The 23,504-nt window shown below is 42.9% G+C and overlaps 1 protein-coding gene across 2 annotated transcripts in view; it reads right to left on the reverse strand.

Moving 5' to 3' along the window:
- Window positions 1–2,085: 2,085 nt before the first annotated feature.
- Window positions 2,086–23,504, reverse strand: part of LOC139173549 (neuronal acetylcholine receptor subunit alpha-7) — a 50,614-nt gene continuing 29,195 nt past the window's right edge. For both annotated transcript variants that reach the window (XM_070763500.1, XM_070763499.1), the window contains 6 exons: window positions 10,672–10,751; window positions 9,082–9,249; window positions 6,723–6,917; window positions 5,551–5,637; window positions 4,843–4,952; window positions 2,086–2,687 (listed from right to left, as the gene is read on the reverse strand). In XM_070763500.1, the coding sequence (XP_070619601.1) occupies window positions 2,172–2,687; window positions 4,843–4,952; window positions 5,551–5,637; window positions 6,723–6,917; window positions 9,082–9,249; window positions 10,672–10,751 (1,156 nt within the window). In that variant the 3' untranslated portion in view covers window positions 2,086–2,171. The remainder of the gene's footprint in view (window positions 2,688–4,842; window positions 4,953–5,550; window positions 5,638–6,722; window positions 6,918–9,081; window positions 9,250–10,671; window positions 10,752–23,504) is intronic.

Below are 23,504 nucleotides of genomic sequence, written 5' to 3' on the forward strand. Positions count from 1 at the left end.
TTCTACTCTGTTCTACTCTGTTCTATTCTATTCTACTTTACTCTACTCTACGCTAGACAAATGTATCTTTTCTTTTTATGTACACTGAGAGCATCTGCACCAATGACAAATTCCTTCTGTGTCCAATCACACTTGGCCAATAAAGAATTCTATTCTATTCTATTCTATTCTATTCTATTCTGTTCTATTCTATTCTACTTTACTCTACTCTACTCTAAACAAATGTATCTTTTCTTTTTATGTACACTGAGAGCATCTGCACCAATGACAAATTCCTTCTGTGTCCAATCAAGACTTCTGTTCTGTTCTATTCTGTTCTGTTCTAATTATTCTATGTTTCTAACAAAACAGTGAGTAGAGAAACAAATTCCACAATTTGGCCTGGCCAAACATTTTGCTCGTGATGTAGTTGAAACCCCGCCAATTGCCAGTGGGTCAAAGAATCCTTCCACCCCCCCCCAAAAAAATATTAATTGCTCATTTCTGCTCATCAATGTGACTTTCTAGGGTGTCAAATGGTGTGCGGCACACTCGGAGGCTGTTTTTTCTTTGAAGTTAAATTCAGGGAGCCTGTGGCATTAATAATCCAAAGTTTTGCAACGGAATCAAAGTAAGGCACGCCACAAGACATCCAGGCCTCCTTAACCAGGAAAGGAAGCTTCGCATTAGGGTTCCTTTATGGAGAGATGGTTTCTTTTTTTAACTCCTTTATGCAAATGGTATTGGTTTAATTTGCATACAGCTGTAAATCTTGCTCGCCAGCACAGAAGCAAGTTTTAAATGCACGCACAACTTTGGTGTTGAAAAAATTAAAAGAAACAACAGTAAGCTTTTGGAAGAGGGTAGCGTTGATGAGAGGCCAAGAGCCTTGAGACAACTCCTTCTTAGCAATTTTTTGAAAGGATGATGGTGGGGTGAGTGTGAAGAAAGAGGCTATGGCGTTGAGTGGAAGCCACTCCAGGAAAGGAGAAGGTGTTAGTACTATGTACAAGACAGTTGGGTTTGCAATGTATAAACAAGCTAACAATGGATGTTTATATGTATGGAAGTACTATAGCTTTAAGAAGCTGTGTTGCAAATTGCCAGAAGAGGGAGCCAGAAAGCAGGATTCTCTTTCTCTGTTCTTTCTGCTGATTCACTGTGACTGATGTTGCAAACTCTGTGTTAGTTCGATGCATTTGTAAGCTGTAATGTATGTCTGATATATAAGACAAAGGGCTTGTAATATTATTATTGTATTGAGAGATATTGACTGATTTTAATGTGTATGACCAGACTGTTGAACTTGACTGTGCTATTTCTAAAGTAAACACTATTTTATACACTTTAATGTGTCTGTTTTACTTTAGCATATGACTGAATAATTACTCATATCTCCTGGATATCTGCTGGAAACCCACGTTTTCCTCTGTGCATGTCCTTGATAACTCAAGAGTCGTTCTGCACACTCCTTAACAGAAGGAGAAGGCCGTCAGGAAGTTCTTCCTCAACCTGGAAATAAGGAAGAACTTCCTGACGGTCAGAACGATCAATCAGTGGAACAACCTACCAGCGGACGTTGTGAACTCCAATACTCTGGACATTTTTAAGAGGAAATTGGACTGCCATTTGGCTAGGATGCTATAGGGTTCCTGCTTAGGCAGGGGGTTGGACTTGATGACCAGCATGGTCCCTTCCAACTCTAACAATAAATAAAAATAAATAAATAAATAAATAGGGCTCAGATCTCCTTTCTTTCTTCATATCACTTTCCAATAGGAGTGACCTCATTACTTAAAGAATAATTTGGAGTTGCTTTGCACCAAATTCAATCAAGCAAAACGAGCAAACAAATAATAAAATTATCCTCAAAACCCAAGCTATCCGAAGTGGAATCAATAATACACGTGAGATGCTAGTTGACTTTATTTAAAGAGTTTATTCCAGACACCAAAGCTGTGAGGTCAGGTAGTGATGGAGGAGCACTTATGTTACCTCACTGAGGTTCTTAGTTAGCCTGAACCTTCACCCTCCCTTGCCACCCACTCCCCCCCCCAGGAAAGAAAGAAAAAAAGAGCAAAGTTTGCATCCATATATCCAGTAGAATCAAGTGCCCTGAAATACATTATTGCTACATAACAGATTTTGAGAAACAGCCAACTTTAGGGTGAGGGGCAGTTCCCAAGCACGGGTCAAGCAAAATCTTTGGAAACCGCCTCCACAAAATTGGGCGCGGACATAAGGATACCGATGGTGCAGATGATGGTGAAGACCGAGAAGGCCATCAAACAGAGGCGGTCCACCACCGAGGCGGCAAACTTCCACTCATTGCAAATCGCTTGAGCCTCGTCCTGGTCTCTGAACCGATTGGCGATATACCGGATCTCCTCCAGGATCTTCGCGAGATCCGAGTCCGTTTCAGAAGAGTGACTGTTGTGAAGGATGTTCTCCTCGTCCGTGGGAGAACAAGCCATCCGTCCGCAGATCACCCCGGAATCGGTGGTCGGGGTGCAGTGGACACCTTCCAGGCCACGGAAGCCAATATAGAGCATATTCCCATTGCTGGATTGCTGGCCGCTGACCGTATTGATCTCCATGCTTGAAATGCTACAACGTTGTTTGTGTTGGCAAGCTGGCCGTACTCGGCCTTCTCCGGGCCTCTTCATCCTCAGGAACCAGGCACACCAGTTGAGGAGGATAATTCTGGTCTGGAAAAGACAGAGAGATTAGCTCATTTGGTATTGTTTTCTGTATGATCTAATTATTCTATATTCTATTCTATTGTCTATTCTATTCTATTCTACTCTACTCTACTCTACTCTAGTCTATTCTTCTATTCTATTCTATTCTATTTTATTCTAGTCTAGTCTAGTCTAGTCTTCTAGTCTATTCTATTATAGTCTAGTCTAGTCTTGCCTAATCTAGTCTAGTCTATTTTTCTATTATATTCTAGTCTATTCTATTCTACTCTAGTCTAGTCTATTCTTCTATTCTAGTCTAGTCTTGTCTTATCTAGTCTAGTCTATTATTCTATTCTATTCTATTCTAGTCTAGTCTAGTCTAGTCTATTCTTCTATTCTATTCTATTCTAGTCTAGTCTAGTCTATTATTCTATTATTCTATTATATTCTAGTCTATTCTAGTCTAGTCTATTCTTCTATTCTATTCTATTCTAGTCTAGTCTAGTCTTTTCTAATCTAGTCTAGTCTAGTCTAGTCTTCTATTATATTCTAGTCTATTCCATTCTATTCTATTTGAGGTAATTCTTGGTTCCATCACTTCACTGTCACTGTTGTGTTGACCTCTGTTTATTTCTGCCTCTCTGTCCTTCATCATTCTTGGCTAATTATTTCGGCTACATTTAATTGGGCTCTTTCAACAGTGATTTCTTTTTAACTGTCTGAACCAGATATCTCTTTTTCTGATACAAGGACATCAGCGTTTGGTAGGAGTCTATTCTATTCTATTCTATGACATATGTATCTTTTCTTTTATACACACTGAGAGCCTATGCAACTAAGACAAATTCCTTGTCTGTCCAATCACACTTGACCAATGAAGAATTCTATTCTCTCCTGTCCTATCCTATCCTATCTCATTCTATTCCATTCCATTCTATTCTAATTATATATATGAGGCACTGAGACTCACCCATGAATTCCACCGTTGAACATTGACAAGCAAAACTAATTCTACTTTGTTGTAAACCTATGTTAACATTTTGTCTAAAAGGAGAAATATTTGAAGTTGGCAACCATAAGAGAAAACTCTCTACTATGAAGTTTTCTGATGATGTTTGGTGGAAAAATAACCACTTTATGCTCCAGTTGCAAAAAAACTCCGTGCCAAACCGTACAGCAAGGAAAGGAACTTGGACCCCTTCTCAACGGTACCCCAGATGCCTCCTGAAAGTTTAAAAAACATTAGCTTTATGCAGCTGAAGAATTTTCTGCCTGCTGGGAGGGGGGAAAAAACGATACGTATTCCTCTATTTTCAGTCTTCTTTATTTATTGATGATGAGTTGGCTGCTTGAATGAACTTCAGAGATGAAGAGGCGGAGCAAAGTATCTGAATAAATAAAACATACATCGCAGTAACTCCTGATACTTGGCAGCAGGAAGCAGTGAGGGAGCGATGGTCGGTTGAACTCCAGGTAGCAGAAATCACTACACATCTCTCTCTTCTGCCTGGGAAAATATTCTCATATTTCCTACAAGGGGTGGGCGGTGGGTATGCTTTGAGGCTGGTTGGGTGGTTCTTAATGGATTTTTTATTTTGAAAGAACAAAATGGTAAATTTGCATTAAAATTCTAATAAGATGGATTTGTCTTCCAAACCCTCCATCAAGCAACCGATAGAGCTTTGAGTTCATCTCTGCAAATATCTGATTAGGATAGCCAAGGCATATACCTGTGTGTAGCCATGGTATAACAGAACAGTTATTTTTTGCCTAAAATATCTTTCCCTTGCAAAAGAATAATAATAAATATATTGTTGGACTAATGTGCCCTTCTTGCATACACACACATTCTGTTCACTTGTCATGTGGACTATTGTAATGTAAACCTTCCCACCTTCCCTCTTTCCCTCCTTCCCTCCTTCCTTCCTTCCTTCCTTCCCACCCTCCCATCTACCGTCCTTCCTCCCATCGCTTTCTTTCTTTCTTTCTTTCTTTCTTTCTTTCTTTCTTCTTCTTTTCTTTCTTTTTTGGTTGAACTTCAGGTAGCAGAAATCACTGTGCATCTCTCTCTTCTGCCTGGAAAAATCTCATATTTCCTACAAGGGGTGGGCGGTGGGTATTCACCTGCCGCTGTGGCTGGTCGGGTGGTTCTTAATAAAATTCTGCAAAAAATGGTGCTTACCCACTTTGGCATTTTCCCACCTTCGGGGTCATGGTGATGATATTGGAGGACAATGACCGTTACCACCACCGAAAGTCCGACAATAATCATGGTACTGGCAAAATACTGAGCTAGGGAAAGAAACAAGAAATACATTTTTCTAAAATAGCATTTAGACTTATATACCGCTTCATAATTCTTTCACAGCCCTCTCTAAGCGGTTGACAGAATCAGCTTCTGGCCCCCAACAATCTGGGGCCTCATTTGACCCACCTTGGAAGGAAGGAAGGAAGGAAGGAAGGAAGGAAGGAAGGAAGGAAGGAAGGAAGGAAGGAAGGAAGGAATAGCAAGAGTAAGAGCACTTAGACTTGGTGCTCTTGATGCTTTCACAGCCCTCTCTAAGTGGTTTGCAGAATCAGCCTCTTGCCCCCAACAATCCAGGTCCTCATTTGACCCACCTGGGAAGGAGGGAAGGCTGAGTCAACCTTGAGCCAGTGGCCACAGCTGAAAGGTGATGATCAAGGCTCAGCTATGGATCCAGGAGGACTCCAAAGTTGTGAACCCCCTCTGAAACCCCATCCTCCCTCAAACAATGGACAGATAGATTGAATAGTCCTTAGGAGGAAATGCCCCCAGCCATTCGGTCCTGTCTGGGTTGAGCTTGAGCCTGTTGTTTTGGAGACTCTATTGCAAGATGGAAAAGAGTTTAATTCTTTGAAAGGGACTTACCAATTAACGGCACAGAATCCGATGTTGCGGGCATGATTTCAGCTACCAGGAGCATAAAAACCGTCAGAGATAACAAAACTGTGATTCCTGGAAAAGGAATGATGCAGAACAGGCTGAGTTTGAACAAAAGTCAGAAAAGAACAGAACAGAGCACCAGAACAGGCTGAGTTTGAATGAAAGGGATTAAATATACCAAAGTTCTCCATTTTGGCAACTTTTCAGGTGGAGATTTCACTTCAGAGTTTTTGGTTTTTGAGAATTGAAGTCCCTTCTGCTCATGGCAAGAATAGGACTTGTAATTAGCACATCTGGCTTCAAAAATCAAGATGGACCATACACAACTGACTCAGTCGATAACAACAATGGGATGAAACTTCAGTTTTAGAAATCAGAATTATTCCTATATAAACCAGTGACCACAAAAATACCAGTGATTAACAGAAATGTAACGTCTATAAAAGCTGTGAGACATGACAGTCAACAAAGAGGTTGACTTGTCTCTGTTGTATATATGTACAGTTTCCTTCTCTTTTTCTTTCTTCTTTTCTTTCTTTTGTTCTTCTTCTCTTTCCTTTTCTCTTCTTTAACTCTTCTTCTTTTCTTTTTATTTTATTAATGTGTTGTACTTTTCTCTCCTTTTTATTCCAGTAAGACGTTAACTACCTATTATGATAGAGGCTTAATGCAAAAATTATATATTTGTATTTGTTTTTATATTCCTCGTGCTCAAATTTCTCTCTTGTGATTTGTACGTGTGGATACACACATATTGTGGTGTTGTTCTTTCTTCAATAGAGAAACTTTTAAAAACATGGACATTAGATTACAGCAAAGAATGAAGGGAAACTCTGCTGCAATTCAATGTTCATCGAGATTTTTACAGTTGGATGTAGCAAGTCTAAACAACCGGAAGCACAAACTCAATTCACTTCTTGGCCAGTTAGCAAACGAAGCAGATCTCAGTGACACCTCTGGTTATTTTTCTTGTAAGTTTCAAGGTCATAAAAGTTATATGGGCTACAATTTCCTCACTGGATGGTTTGACTTCCTTCCCTCCCCGCTCCTGATCCAATTGTTCTACGATTTCATGGACACTTCTTTCTACCTGCTTTCCCGCATGCTTTTAACGCAGGAGGTGACCTTCAGTGAGAAAAAGAGAATCGTCCCTTTACCAAGTGAAATTTTCTCTCCCGAGTCAGCTGGGAGCAGGAAAACCAGAAGGGCCAGCGCTGAGATCAGGACGCAAGGGACGAGAAGATTAAGTCCGTAATACAAGGTCCTCCGTCGCATTGTGATGGTAAAGGTCACATCTGGATAGGGCTCTTTGCAACAGTCGTAGAAGGATTCGGTCCTCTTGCCTGGAACTCCTGCATGGGAAGAACAAACATTGAGATGGAGCAGCCATTGGGGGAGGAAGGAGGAGGAGGAGGAAGAGGAGAAGATAGGGGAGGAGAAAATGGAGAAGATAGGGGAGAAGGAAGTGGAGGAGAAGATAGGGGGAGGAAGAGAAGATAGGAGAGGAGGAGGGCAAGAAGGGAGGAGGAGGAAGAAGAGAAGAAGATAGGGGAGGAGGAAGAAGAGGAGGAGGAGATGGGGAAGGAGGAGGAAGAAGAGGAGGAGGAGGAAATAGGGGAGTAGTAGTAGGAGATAGGGAGGAGTAGGGAAAGAAGGGAGGAGGAGAAAGAAGAGGAGAACAAGGGAGGAGGAGAAGGAGGAGGAGGAAATAAGGGAGTAGTAGGGGGAGATAGGGAGGAGTAGGGGAAGAAGGGAGGAGGAGAAAGAAGAAGAAGAGAACAAGGGAGGAGGAGGAAATAGGGGAGTAGTAATAGGAGATAGGGAGGAGTAGAGGAAGAAGGGAGAAGGAGAAAGAAGAGAACAAGGGAGGATGAGAAGGAGAAGGAGGAAATAGGGGAGTAGTAGGGGGAGATAGGGAGGAGAAAGAGGAGGAGGGGAAGGAAGGATGAGGAGGAAGAAGAGGAGAAGATAGTGGAGGGGGGAGAGGAAAAGGAGGAGGAAATAGGGGAGGAGGAGGAGGAGAAAGAGGAGGAGGGGGAGAAGGGAGGAGGAGAAAGAAGAGGAGAACATAAGAGAGGAGGAGGAGGTAGGGGAGGAGGAGGGGGAAGTTATTTAGATGCCAACTGAATCAATGCACATTGAGCAAATGTAGAAGAGTGGACCAATGGGAAGATTAAAAACACTTCCAACTATCTGCCTCTCATAAAACCCATCCTCCCTCTCAAGCTGTCTTCCGTGAATCTGCTACTGAGGTTGTAAAAACTATTCCCGGGCCTCTTGTTTTGTGATTAGCTCTCACCAGAAAGACTTGACAAAGTGGCCCATTTTTTAAACCTTCCGACTTAATAATTTACAAGGTGGCGGAGGCATCGGGGGTGGGCCCTACGGTGGAATTGCCAAATTCTCCCTGCCCGAGGGTTGGCGGCTGCAAAAAATCCTGGCCTTCTTTTAATGAATGGTCAGGAATATGGACAATTAAGGAGCATCAAATTGTGATAGCAGCCCCCTCCCACACCACCCCAGCTGTCCTGTTGTTTTTTTACAACAGGGGCAATAAAAAGAACAACTTTTTTTTACACAGAGTGCAGTAAAGCAGCATCTGTGAGCTTTCTCGCTGCCATAAAGATTCCCCCAGGTAGGATAACGCTCCTGAAATGTTGAGGTTTGGTTCCAGCCGTGCCCTTAATTCAATTTCGGCATTGGCTTCCAAGACCGTTCAACCATGGTTGACCTCCAGGGTGAATGAAGGGGCTGGGCAGCAGATGCTGGATCTGGGCTGATAGGACCACCACCATCACCGGCCTGTTTGGATTCATCTCCATTGCTGGCTGCCTGAGAAGGCCATCCAAGAATGACCATCCGTCAACCCAATCCACACCACCCAGTAGAGACCTCCTGAAGAGCCTCCTCCATCATGCAGCCCCTTATTGGCCACACAGGGTGGGTCACATCCTTGGCCTTGGTTTTTGGCACACCATGGAGCTGTAGATCCCTGAAGAGGAATCTTCTTCAGGACTTGGGGAGATGATGGACAGCTTGGGGTGCTTATAGCAATTATCCCCAATTGTTTTCTCTTGTGACTCTCATCTTCAGTTCACAGAAGTCGTGGTGGAAGGGAGCTCACAAACTATGGTCATAAAGAGTCAACTGTGGTCTATAAGAATGCATCCCCATTCCTTCTTTCTTTCTTTCTTTCCTTCCTTCCTTCCTTCCCTCCTTCCTTCCTTCTCTTTGCCTTTTCCCTTTCCTTCCTTTCTTCTTTCCTTTCTTCCCTTTGCCTTGTCCCTTCCTTCCTTAATTCCTTCCTTTCTTTTCCCTTTCTCCCTCCTTCCTCCCCTTTCTTCTTTCTTTTTTCTTTCTTTCTTTCCCTTCCATTTTTTCTCTTTCTTTCTCCTTTGTTTTTTATTTTTCAATGCTGTTGGTTTTATAACATCTGAACCACCCACTATTCAACCAGAGTGGAGAGGGAAGGAGGAAAGTCCTGTTTGTAAAGATGACCCGTGGATTTAGGCTTACCAACCAAGTCCCACTCTCCATTCGAAATGTACCCGGAGATTTCTGCCTCTTGCATCTGGAGATCAAGTGACCAGCCTCCATAGGTCCATGATCCAAACTTCAATTTACAGTTCTGGACATCGAAAGGAAACCAGCGGACATCGATTGAGCAAGAACTCTTGAAAATCCCTACATTGGAGTGGGAAGAAATAAGGAAGGATCTGTAGGAAGTTAGCACCCACCCCTCTCCTAGAAAAAAAAATGAAATATCTCCGGGTCCCGTCGACTAAGCAATGTCGTTTGGCGGGACCCAGGAGAAGAGCCTTCTCTGTGGCGGCCCCGACCCTCTGGAACCAGCTCCCCCCAGATATCAGAGTTGCCCCCACCCTCCTTGCCTTTCGCAAGCTCCTTAAAACCCACCTCTGTCGTCAGGCATGGGGGAATTGAAATTTCCCTTCCCCCTAGGCTTATAGAATTTATACATGGTATGCTTGTATGTATGAGTGGTTCTTTAAATTGGGGTTTTTAATTTTAATATTAGATTTGTTTACATTGTCTTTTTATATCGTTGTTAGCCACCCCGAGTCTTCGGAGAGGGGCGGCATACAAATCTAATTAATAATAATAATAATAATAATAATAATAATAATAATAATAATAATTTTTTTTTTTTTAAAGGGCAGAATATTATATGGAATATCACTGGCTGAGAAATGGAGAAACATGCTTTTAGGCAGGAAAAAAGACTCACTTCTAGTAGCTTTGTCAACGTGCCATCAAGGAATGGTCCAGCTCACTCATCCCACTCTAACCACTGCACCACCTAGCTCTTATTTCTTTCTTCTTGTAACTATTTTTTTTTTCATTTGGATTGCTGTGATTTCAGTTTGTTCGCTTGTTTACATATCTCCAGCTAGATTTCTTCCTTGTACTTTTGGCCTGAGAGAATGACTTGGTGTTCCTTTTCTATAAATATTTCTAAAAGTCAATCCTGCCACGGCTATCTCTGCACCTCTGTGGGTTTGTATGACCCCTGATCTGTAGGGTCAGAGCTGGGGTGGCGCAGGGGTTAGAGTGCAGCCCTGCAGGCTACTTCTGCTAACTGCCAGCTGTAGTTCAGCAGTTCAAATCTCACCACCGGCTCAAGGTTGACTCAGCTTTCCATCCGAGGTGGGTCAAATGAGGACCCAGATTGTTGGGGGCAAGAGGCTGATTCTGTAAACCATTTAGAGAGGGCTATAAAAGCACTAGGAAGTGGTATATATGTCTAAGTGCTAATGCTATCTTCCTTCCTTCCTTCCTTCCTTCCTTCCTTCCCTAACTCTGCCCATTGCTAGCAGTTCAATCTTCACCAGGCTCAAGGTCGACTCAGCCTTCCATCCTTCCAAGATGGGTCAAATGAGGACCCAGATTGTTGGGGGCAAGAGTCTGATTCTGTAAACCGCTTAGAGGGGGCTATTGAAGCAGTATATAAGTCTAAATGCTATTTTTTATTATATGTTTTTTATCTATACCCATTATCATACTGAAACAACAGCATCTCATTGTTGAAAGCATGTCAGGACTCCTGAGACAGGTGTTAAATTTCCCCAGTATCCCAGTCATTCATACCTGGAGGAAGATACTGACAGTATCCTGAAGAATTGACCAAAACATTTGTATGGAAAGTAGCATCGAATCGTTCATCAGCACTGGGGATAAACAGCAAAGAAAAAAGAAATTTGTTTTATTAGAATTAAACCCCACAAACAAAAAAAGAATAATCTTTGGTCAAAATATCCAGTATCTAGTAAACAAAGTCCATTTCCCATCACATTGAATACCAATTTTCTAAAACGTTTCACAGAAATGTGATTTTCTGGAATAGCATCTGACTTACAACCACAGTGGAGCTAAGTGAGAAAGTTAGTGACCGAAATCTTTCTAAATCCTTCCCTAAGTGGATTGTTCTGTTCTCATTACATAACAGATTAAAATGTTTCTCTAATTTTACCCATAATAATCATCCTTCTTTTTCAAAATCTGCTATCTACTATATTTAATTCTTGACTTTTGGTACATGCATTTTAACTCGTGCTGCCTCTTTAATCCTAGTTTTGTCTCCTGGAACTGCTACCAATCAATTCAATTTTTATTCTAGTTAGGGGAAAGATCAAAAGCAACATGAGAAAATATGATTTGACTGAAAGAGGAGTAGATGCTTGGAACAAACTCCCAGCAGACGTGATCCTATTCTTTTTAATATATTTGTGAGTGACATAGGGGAAGGTTTGGTAGGGAAGGTTTGCCTATTTGCCGATGACTCTAAAGTGCAATAGGGTTGATATTCTGGAGGGGTCTGTAACATGGTAAATGATTTAGCTTTACTACATAAATGGTCAAAGCAATGGAAACTGCAGTTTAATGTTTCCAAATGTAAAATAATGCACTTGGGGAAAAGGAATCCTCAATCTGAGTATTGCATTGGCAGTTCTGTGTTAGCAAAAACTTCAGAAGAGAAGAATTTAGGGGTAGTGATTTCTGACAGTCTCAAAATGGGTGAGCAGTATGGTTGGGCGGTAGGAAAAGCAAGTAGGATGCTTGGCTGCATAGCTAGAGGTATAACAAGCAGGAAGAGGGAGATTGTGATCCCCTTATATAGAGCGCTGGTGAGACCACATTTGGAATACTGTGTTCAGTTCTGGAGACCTCACCTACAAAAAGATATTGACAAAATTGAACGGGTCCAAAGACGGGCTACAAGAATGGTGGAAGGTCTTAAGCATAAAACGTATCAGGAAAGACTTCATGAACTCCATCTGTATAGTCTGGAGGACAGAAGGAAAAGGGGGGACATGATTGAAACATTTAAATATGTGAAAGGGTTAAATAAGGTTCAGGAGGGAAGTGTTTTTAATAGGAAAGTGAACACAAGAACAAGGGGACACAATCTGAAGTTAGTTGGGGAAAGATCAAAAGCAACATGAGAAAATATTATTTTACTGAAAGAGTAGTAGATCCTTGGAACAAACTTCCAGCAGACGTGGTTGGTAAATCCACAGTAACTGAATTTAAACATGCCTGGGATAAACATATATCCATTGTAAGATAAATTACAGGAAATAGTATAAGGGCATAAGTTTCTATGTTTCTATGAGGTTGATGTTGATGTCCTCATTAATCAGCGGTCTCTTTTAGCTTCTTCCATACACTGCACATGGGCACCGTAGAAAATAGGCATGAGCCTATGGAGGAAATTAAATTGGGCTTATCGCCCCGTCTCTTGGTGAATTAGGAACCTTGTCACTGCTTTCTGAAAGGAGATCCATCACAATCCAGGTCAGAAGACACAAACGTCTCTACTTTCCCTACAACGCTCCTTATCAAACTTGACAAAGTGACAACAGAATGGGTTGAAAAATGAAGGCTGCCAAAAGAAATCAGCTGAGCATATGTTTAGCCCAGAATCCACCAATGCTCTTTTGCAGGTGTCCCACGAGATGCATTTCAGCTGCTAAGAAGGGAGCATCGTCTTGGTCTTCAACAGAAGGAGCCTTCCCCCAAATTTCGGACAGTGTGGCTTGGAAATTCCAGGCTCACAAATAGGAAGTGTTCTCGGAGGACAGTTGCTAAGGAACCAAGCATCAGAAAAATCACAGAAGAATAATTGGAGGGGCCTTGAAGGTCTTCTAACAATAACAACAGAGTTGGAAGGGACCCTGCAGGTCTTCTAGTCCAACCCCCTGCTTAGGCAGGAAACCCTACACTACTTCAGACAGATGGTTATCCAACACCTGCTTAATGTTAATAATAATAATAATAATAATAATAATAAGAAGAAGAAGAAGAAGAAGAAGAAGAAGGAAGAAGAAGAAGAAGAAGAAGGAAGAAGAAGAAGAAGAAGAAGAAGAAGAAGAAGAAGAAGAAGAAGAAGAAGAAGAAGAAGAAGAAGAAGAAAGAAGAAGAACAACAGAGTTGGAAGGGACCCTGGAGGTCTTCTAGTTCAACCTCCTGCTTAGGCAGAAGACCCTACACTACTTCAGACAGATGGTTATCCAACATCTTCTTAAAAACTTCCAGTGTTGGGGCATTCACAACTTCTGGTGGGAAGCTGTTCCACTGATCAACCGTTCTGATTGTCAGGAAATTTCTACTTAGTTCTAAGTTGCTCCTCTCCTTGTTTAGTTTCTACCCATTGCTTCTCGTTCTACCCTCAGGTGCTTTGGAGAATAGTTTGACTCCCTCTTCTTTGTGGCAACCCCTGAGATATTGGAAGGCTGCTATCCTGTCTCCCCTGGTCCTTCTTTTCATTAAACTAGCCATGCCCCTCCCTTATGAAACCAGGTTGCAATGCCTTGATCTCTTCAGCCTTGAAAGACGGTGTTTAAGGGGTGACTTGATCGAAGTGTAGAAAATCATGCATGGGATAGAAAAGGTGGATAGAGAAAAATTCTTTTCTCTATCACACAATGCTAGGACGAGGGGGCCCTCTCTAAAGATCATAGGGAAGAAAGTGAGGACAAATCAAGGGAAATATTTCTTCCCCCAGAGGGTCCTTGGTTGATGGGATTCACTTCCAGAAGAGGTTGTGACAGCTGTCAGCCTTGATAGCTTCAAGGCAGGATTAGACAGATTCATGGATGCCAAGTGTATAATATGTGGTTATTGAAATGGATGTCCATGTGCCGCCTCTATGTTGGTTGAGGAGGCAGGGTTCCTTTGAGTACCATTTGTTGGGGGTCAAGGAAAAGGGAGGGTTTTGTCTTCTCTTTCTGCTCAAGATCCCCATGGACAATTGGTGGGCCACTGTGGGCCACAGAATGCTGGACTCGATGGGCTTTGGCCTGATTCAGCAGGGCTCTTCTTATGTTTTCATTTATTTTATTTTTTATTTATTCATTTGTCCAATACACAAGTACATAGGAAGAAAATAGACATGTGATAATATAAAAAGGGGTGAAAGTGGGCTTAGAGGAGAGGATATATGACAGGAAGAGAATATATAAGATAGGTGAAACAAAAGGAAAGACAATTGGACAGGGGACGAAAGGCACACCAGTGCACTTATGTATGCCCCTTACTGGCCTCTTAGGAACCTGGAGAGGTCAATCGTGGAGAGTCTAAGGGAGAAATGTTGGGGGTTAGGGGTTGACACAATTGAGTCCGGCAATGAGTTCCACGCTTCGATAACTCGATTGTTGAAATCATATTTTTTACAGTCAAGTTTGGCGCGGTTTGTATTGAGTTTGAATCTGTTGCGTGCTCTTGTGTTGTTGCGGTTGAAGCTGAAGTAGTCATTGACTGGTAGGACATTGCAGCATATGATCTTGTGGGCAATACTCAAATCATGTTTTAGACACCGTAGTTCTAGCCTTTCTAGGCCTAGGATTGTAAGTCTATTTTCATAGGATATTCTGTCTCGAGTGGAGGAGTGAAGGGCTCTTCTGGTGAAATATCTTTGGACATTTTCAAGGGTGTTGATGTCTGAGATGTGGTATGGGTTCCAGACAGATGAGCAGTAGTCTAGGATGGTTCTGGCAAAAGTTTTGTAGGCTCTTGTGAGTAGAGTGAGATTGCCTGAGCAGAATGTCCTTATGTTCTTAAGAAAACCATATTTCCAACAAGGATTAAAAAAAATCCCATTGCACAGAAATGAACGTTGAATAAGAATGCTTGTTCTGGGCATGTCTTGAGCTCTTTTCCCACAAGGAAGTCTCCATAAGCCTTTTAGTGTTTTCCCTTCCCTCCAAGGCTAATAACATATGCTCTTGCTTAAACATTGGCGCCAGAACCAATTATTCCCCTTGACAGATGGAACTGGTAGAGCGTGTTTTGGAGCAAGTTTCATCCAAGATTATTTAAACAAGAAAGAGATGCGTGAGAGAGAGGGGGGGAGGGGGGGAAAGTCGCCGGGATCCTGAAGTAAATAAAATGAAGTTGTCAGGACAGTTTGTTGATTGACAGGAGAAAGTGACTTCTCTGCAGACCACTAAACTAAGACGATATCATGAGTTCACACTGGCGTCTAATTGCGATGCCAATGCTCAAGCCGGCCAGAAGGGACATCACCATGATTGTCGGTGGCAGCTCCAAATTGGAGCAAAATTAACCAAGCGTCGAAGCCATTTGAAAAAGGAGACAAGGCATTTTCTTGGAATTTAAGCCAGGATGTGGCCAATCCGTAGAGGCATGGCCAAAGAACAGAACTGAGTACTCATCAAGTGGGAAATAAGCATATTAAAATGCTCATATAGGATTAAAAAAATATTTTACTACCGGTTCTGTGGGTGTGGCTTGGTGGGTGTGGCTTGGTGGGTGTGGCTTGGTGGGCGTGGCAGGGGAGGGATATTCAAAATATCCTCAAAATTTCCACTACCAGTTCTCTGAACTACCCAAAATTTCCACTACCGGTTCTCCGAACTACTCAAAATTTCTCCTACTGTTCCTCTAAACTACTCAAAATTTGTGCTAGCGGTTCTCTGGACTACTCAAAATTTCCACTACCAGTTCTCTGAACTACCCAAAATTTCCACTACCGGTTCTCCGAACTACTCAAAATTTCTCCTACTGTTCCTCTAAACTACTCAAAATTTCTCCTACTGTTCCTCTAAACTACTCAAAATTTGTGCTAGCGGTTCTCTGGACTACTCAAAATTTCCACTACCAGTTCTCTGAACTACCCAAAATTTCCACTACCGGTTCTCCGAACTACTCAAAATTTCTCCTACTGTTCCTCTAAACTACTCAAAATTTGTGCTAACGGTTCTCTGGACTACTCAAAATTTCCACTACCAGTTCTCTGAACTACCCAAAATTTCCACTACCAGTTCTCCAAACTACTCAAAATTTCCACTACCGGTTCTCCGAACTACTCAAAATTTCTCCTACTGTTTCTCCGAACTACTCAAAATTTCCACTACCGGTTCTCCGAACTACTCAAAATTTCTCCTACTGTTTCTCTAAACTACTCAAAATTTGTGCTAGCGGTTCTCTGGACTACTCAAAATTTCCACTACCAGTTTTCTGAACTACTCAAAATTTCCACTACCAGTTCTCCAAACTACTCAAAATTTCCACTACCGGTTCTCCGAACTACTCAAAATTTCTCCTACTGTTTCTCCGAACTACTCAAAATTTCCACTACCGGTTCTCCGAACTACTCAAAATTTCTCCTACTGTTTCTCTAAACTACTCAAAATTTGTGCTAGCGGTTCTCTGGACTACTCAAAATTTCCACTACCAGTTTTCTGAACTACTCAAAATTTCTACTACCAGTTCTCTGAACTACCCAAAATTTCCACTACCGGTGCTCCGAACTACTCAAAATTTCTCCTACTGTTTTTCTGGACTACTCAAAATCTCCACTACCAGTTCTCTGAACTACTCAAAATTTCCACTACCAGTTCTCCAAACTACTCAAAATTTCCACTACCGGTTCTCCGAACTACTCAAAATTTCTCCTACTGTTTCTCTGAACTACTCAAAATTTCCACTACCGGTTCTCCGAACTACTCAAAATTTCTCCTACTGTTTCTCTAAACTACTCAAAATTTGTGCTAGCGGTTCTCTGGACTACTCAAAATTTCCACTACCAGTTTTCTGAACTACTCAAAATTTCTACTACCAGTTCTCTGAACTACCCAAAATTTCCACTACCGGTGCTCCGAACTACTCAAAATTTCTCCTACTGTTTTTCTGGACTACTCAAAATCTCCACTACCAGTTCTCTGAACTACTCAAAATTTCCACTACCAGTTCTCCAAACTACTCAAAATTTCCACTACCAGTTCTCCAAACTACTCAAAATTTCTCCTACTGTTTCTCTGGACTACTCAAAATTTCCACTACCGGTTCTCCGAACTACTCAAAATTTCTCCTACTGTTTCTCTGGACTACTCAAAATTTCCACTACCGGTTCTCCGAACTACTCAAAATTTCCACTACCGGTTCTCCGAACTACTCAAAATTTCTGCTACCGGTTCTCCGAACTACTCAAAATTTCTCCTACTGTTTCTCCGAACTACCCAAAATTTCTGCTACCAGTTCTCTGAACTACTCAAAATTTCTGCTACCAGTTCTCTGAACTACTCAAAATTTCTCCTACTGTTTCTCCGAACTACCCAAAATTTCTGCTACCAGTTCTCTGAACTACTCAAAATTTCTGCTACCAGTTCTCTGAACTACTCAAAATTTCTCCTACTGTTTCTCTGAACTACTCAAAATTTCTGCTACCAGTTCTCTGGACTACTCAAAATTTCCGCTACTGGTTCTCCGAACTCCGAACCTCTCAACCTGCTGGATTTCACCCCTGCTAAAAATGAACAAAAGACCTCTACTCTGTTACACACACTGCCTGGAGAACAAAAGACCTCTACTCTGTTCCAAAAATGATCTAAATGTCCTACGTCTTTAATCCTTTCAGATGAGACACATATGCTAGGATGATCAAGGCACCCTGGAAAACACTGAGTGACAACCAATAGATTGCGGAAAACTAACTTTGGTGGCATCTAATGGTCCTGTTTGCTGGTTGACAAATTCTGGGAGTTGGGGAAGCTGTTTTTGCCCTCCCCAGGTGTTGTGGTTAGCTCTGGCCCAGCTCCTGCCCCCAAGGAATGTGCAGGTGGATGTGGGGGAAACATCCACATGCCGCAGGCCTGTTTTGCTCCCAATGGAATCTGCCGACGAAGCCTCCTCTGACCAAGGAAGCGTGAGTGACAGGGAAGAGGGGAGTTTGGCACACAGCCCAGGAGGAGATCAATCATCTGTATCATCCTTGGATTCTGAACAAGAATTAATGGCACATCCACGCATGCGTAGAGTGATGCATAGGAGACAACAACTGAAGAATTATTACAAGAGAAAATGAGGCCACCTGTGGTTGGGTGGGGCTCCAGTAATTAGGGCTGCTGCTATAAATAGCAGCGTGTGGGTTTGGCCATTGTGGAAGAGTATCTGATCGCAGTTCTTCAGAAATCGTGTGTTGCTGTTTTCTGGACTTTGTTTGTTGAAAACAAAACAGAGCAACGTGTGTGTATCTCACTTCCTTGGAAGAAGAAGGGGGGTGAAGTTTCTTCACAGCTGCTAGCTAAGTACTTAATGACTGCTTAAGGGAAATTGCACAGACTACCCGGTTGTTTTGGGACGAGTGCTCTTTGCAATACAAAAAGAGTGCTGAGTTTATTTTGAATTTTGTGATAAAGAACATTGTTTTGAATTTTCAAACGTGTGTGTGTCTGCAATTTGTACCCTTGAATTTTCGGGAGGCTCCTACCAGAGAGCCCGGCAGAACACCCAGGTATTGAATTATGGGTGTGGGAAACACCACACACTCTCTTTTGACACACCATGGGAAAAAAGGTTTGCCATCAGCGGCCTAGTTCTCCCAAAAAACACAGTGCTTAGTGGGCTACCTGGATCTAATGTGTTATTATCTGATATATTTCATTCCCAGCCATTTTCCATCTCACTCTGCAAGCAGCGAGGTGAGACAAAACTTCAGACAAGCCTCTGTGACCACTCGACCTTCAGTCTGGCCCTATCAAAAAAAACCGCCACCCTTTAGATGAAAATGTTTGCAGGAAAAGTCCACCTTGAAACAGGCCATGGGAAGCGCCGAGCGCAGCGCAGGGCAAGGCGAGAGGTCTTTGGTCTAATTTCAAAAGCCCTTCACCAGATTGCTGCTCGCGTTTGGCCCGGCCATGGCAGCTTTGATGGGCAGCAAAGAGACCCTTCAGCCCCTTCTCGGCTTACGAGGGCGACGTTCACAAAAGCCGAGAGAGGCTTTCGATCCGCGACTTTCTCTCTTGCAAATGTCAGAGGAGGCAAAGTAGCACGAAGATATGTGGACACTTTGCTTCGCTGGGAGAAAGTGGGAGGACGTGTCCTTCACAAGGCTTTGAGGAGAGGGTTTATAAGAGGTTTTATAGCAGGGGTTTGCTCTATTTTATTTTTTGCTAAAGGGTCTCTTTGGAAATCTACCCTCACTGCGACGCCTCTGAGGTCATTCTCTTTCGCGTCCATGCACTTAGAGAGACAACATAGGAGAGAGGAGGAGGAGGTGGTGGTGGAGGAGGAGGAAGAGGAAGAAGAAGAAGAAGAAGAAGAAGAAGAAGAAGAAGAAGAAGAAGAAGAAGAAGAAGAAGAAGAAGAAGAACTACTATTACTACTAGTAGTAGTATTACATTTTCTCTTTCTTTTGTGGCAGGAGAGGAGGAGGAAGAAGAAGAAGAGGAAGAGGAAGAAGTACTACTACTACTAGTAATAGTACATTTCCTCTTTCTTTTATGGATGAAGAGGAGGAGGAGGAGGAGGAAGAAGAAGAAGAAGAAGAAGAAGAAGAAGAAGAAGAAGAAGAAGAAGAAGAAGAAGAAGAAGAACTACTATTACTACTGGAAGTAGTACTACATTTCCTCTTTCTTTAGTGGCAGGAGAGGAGGAGGAAGAAGAAGAAGAGGAAGAGAAAGAAGTACTACTACTACTACTATTAATAGTAGTAGTACATTTCCTCTTTCTTTTATGGAGGAGGAGGAGGAAAAAGAAGAAGAGGAGGAGAAAGAAGAGGTACTACTACTACTACTATTATACTATCTATGATCTTCAACTGCTTGTAAAGTACCTCCCAAAAAAACTAACCAAGATTAAAACGAATTAAGTTCAGCACACTGCGTGAAGCCAGGCTTGGACGCATCTTGTGTGAACCTGCCAAAAAGCTGCAGGTCTTTGAAAACTGGTTCCCCCCTCCCAAAAAAAACCCATGCTCCATGGACTGCTTAAAACATCTTTTGTATCTAGGACCATCTGCAAAAAAAAAATAAAATGCTAGCCACGAGCGAGTAGACACGAAACAGAGGTTTTTCTTTCTGCCAACACCCAGCGCTCGCTGGCAATATCGAACATGAAGAGACCTGGCAAGAAAGATTTGTCCATTTTGGGTCTCCTGTGAAAAGAGAACCAGGCATCTTAAGCCTTTCTATTTTTATCTGCGAAATATTGGCGAGGGGGCTGATGGATGCATTTCTTTCAGCCTTCAGCCAAAGAGCCTTCACATTTTGGGGGCCACCCATCGGCAGAGGCAGCCAAGAATTTAGTTCCCTGGGTTTTGTGTGGTTGCTTTTTTTTTTAAAGACCAGCCAGGGAGTTGGCGAGAGCTGAGCAGAAGCCAGCAAAACAAAGCATAACACGACAAAACTCCCTGGGAACATTTAAATCTGCTCTCCGACTTAATCCCTTCTCTCGGTGGCATTCAACAAGCAGGCTTTTCTATCTGGTGCATAAATACGACTCGCCCAGCATTAAGAGGGTAGGCTTAGCGGGATGAATGGACCGAGACAGGCGGGAATGCGCTGCGAAAGGGCAAATGTTCGAGCACCACAGCCAGAGAAGAGAATTTTTTAAGTTGCCGTTTCTGTAGCTAAACCACTCAGGAGGAATGCTTTAAGAGAGCGCAGAGGCCTTGGTGTTGAACCCCAAATCTTAACCTGCATATTCACCCAAGCCCAGCAGATGGAGAATGACTCGATCATTGACCAAGATGGACTTGGAACACGTCATAGCAGCCATAGTGAGGCCAGTAGGAACATTTAAAGTGGTTGGGACTCCAGGATTATCAACCCAACCAGAAACTTCCCATTGGGAACTAGAGAGACAATAATGGAGAGAAAAAGAGGAGGAGGAGGAGGAGGAGGAAGAGAAGGAGGAGGAGGAGAAAGGAGGAGGAGGGAAAAGGAGGAGGAGAAAGGATGGGGAGAAAGGAGGAGGAGGAAGAGAAGGAGGAAAGAAGGTGGATGAGAAAGGAGGAGAAGGAGGAAGAGGAGGAGGAGGAAGAAGAGGAGGAGGAGGTGAAAGGAGGAGGAGGAAGAGAAGGAGGAAAGAAGGTGGATGAGAAAGGAGGAGAAGGAAGAAGAGGAGGAGGAGGAAGAGAAGGAGGAGGAGAAGAAAGGAGGAGGAGAAGGAAGAAGAGGAGGAGGAGGAGAAAGGAGGAGGAGGAAGAGAAGGAGGAAAGAAGGTGGATGAGAAAGGAGGAGAAGGAGGAAGAGGAGGAGGAGGAAGAAGAGGAGGAGGAGGTGAAAGGAGGAGGAGGAAGAGAAGGAGGAAAGAAGGTGGATGAGAAAGGAGGAGAAGGAAGAAGAGGAGGAGGAGGAAGAGAAGGAGGAGGAGAAGAAAGGAGGAGGAGAAGGAAGAAGAGGAGGAGGAGGAGAAAGGAGGAGGAGGAAGAGAAGGAGGAAAGAAGGTGGATGAGAAAGGAGGAGAAGGAGGAAGAAGAGGAGGAGGAAAGAAGGTTGATGAGAAAGGAGGAGAAGGAGGAAGAGGAGGAGGAGGAGAAAGGAGGAGGAGAAAGGATGGGGAGAAAGGAGGAGGAGGAGGAAGAGAAAGGAGGAAAGAAGGTGGATGAGAAAGGAGGAGGAGGAGGAAGAAGAGAAGGAGAAAGGAGAAAGGAGGAGGAGAAGGAGAAGGAAAAAGAGGAGGAGGAGGAGGAGGAGGAAGGAGGAGGAGGAGAATGGCAGGCCGAAGCCATCATTTGGAGTTAGAGACTTTGGCCTGCCACAATTAGAATAGTACCCTTGGAATTGGAAGGGGGCGTTGCAGGAGGGGGAAAGATATTAGCCACAACAAATTCCTTTCTTGGAAGTCCAAGGTCATCCTTTGTTCAGCACCAGCAGAAGTATGGAGGAGGTCCATGGACATGCAGACAACCGGACTAGTCCACATGATGAACTTGTGGGTGTAGGGATGAGGGAAGAACCTTAACCTGGGTGGGAAACTCTAGGAAGGTTAGTACCGGTTTGACTACAGTTCGGAGGAGGGAGGAGGGAGAGAGGAGGAGGGAGGGGGAGGAGGGGGAGGAGGAGGAGGAGGAGAAGAAGAAGAAGAAGAAGAAGAAGAAGAAGAAGAAGAAGAAGAAGAAGAAGAAGAAGAAGAAGAAGAAGAAGAAGAAGAAATCGCCTTAAGAGAATACCTCGCAAGGTTTCAGGTAGATGTTTCTTCAGCTTTATCTGGAGATGCCATGAAATTAATCAGAGAGGTTTCACATGTCAAAGGTATGCTAAACCACTAAGTTATGGTCCTGGTTTAAGTCCCAATTCCTCTTCTTCAATTTCACCTGTTCACCTGGGTTTTTTACGACTTCAGCAACAACCTGATCTGAAACAGAGACGATGGAGATCCAATTTCCGATGCCTGTTGAAGTAGATGCACTGCATACATGGGCTTGGGATCCTCTCTCACAACTTACAATTGCTCTAATACCGTACAGCCAGCGGTGTGGAAATGTTTGGGCAAGGAGCATTGTGAAGTGCTTGTCGGATCTGCTTGTTTATTATTCAGCCGTAATCCTCTGCAGACAACTGCTGGTGTCCTACGAAGGAAGCTGAGAAAGCTTGAATTCCGCCAAGCGGCGAGTCGCAATCCAAATTTACTGCTCCCGTCTCCCCTTCCTCTCTCTCCATAAATGAAATACAACTTTGTAATTAAGTCGGTGATGAAAGCATAATTATAGCAGCAACAATATTGTGCAGCTAACTGACAACTTTGTGCAATTTGCCGGTGTCACAGTTAATGTATGCATTTATACAAATGCATCTTAAGAAAGTGTCTTCTCGCCAGACAGCTACAAGATATTATTTATAACCTCAGCCGTTAACAGCATCTCCGGAAAACTGATTCAGGCTTTCTCAGAAGTCTGGTTTCTTGGGCTGAGATTTTCAAGCTGATAATTTCATAGATATTGTTGTTCCTAGCGGTTGAGATATTTATACATACATGTAACACCCTCCGGCTGTATTCCAATCTGGTTTGTATTGTTGTTGGGGTTTTTTTTTTACCATGTGCCACTCCATAGTTGCAGATATCACGTGGCCAAAAGGGTCATCCCTTCTGGGCTCCCCAAACTGATTTCAAGTTCTCCTAAAATGGTCACCTAACATCAAAAACGTCATCAAAAAAGTACAACGAAGAATGTTCTTTCTGCGCCAGCTCAGGAAGCACAAACTGCCCAAGGAGCTGCTGATCCAGTCCTACAAGGGAATCATTGAGCCTGTCACCTGCACCTCTATCAGTGTCTGGTTCGGTTCTGCAACCCATCAAGACTGACACAGACTTCAGAGGAGAATCAGATCTGCAGAAAAAACAATGGCTGCCAACCTGCCTTGCATTGAGGACCTGTATACTGCACAAGTCAAAAAGAGGGCTGTGGAGATATTTACTGACCCCTCGCATCCTGGACACAAACTGTTTCAACTCCGACCCTCAAAACGTCGCTACAGAGCACTGCACACCAAGACCACTAGACACAAGAAAAGTTTTTTCCCCGAACGCCATCACTCTGCTAAACAAATAATTCCCTCAACATTGTCAAACTATTCACTACTATTATTACTAGTTTTTTCTCATCATTCCTATCACCCATTTCCTCCCACTTAGGACTGCATGACTGTAACTTGTTCCTTGTATCCTTAAGATTTTTA

The sequence above is a fragment of the Erythrolamprus reginae genome, chromosome 10 (assembly GCF_031021105.1).
Source record: "Erythrolamprus reginae isolate rEryReg1 chromosome 10, rEryReg1.hap1, whole genome shotgun sequence".
Lineage (NCBI taxonomy): Eukaryota > Metazoa > Chordata > Lepidosauria > Squamata > Dipsadidae > Erythrolamprus > Erythrolamprus reginae.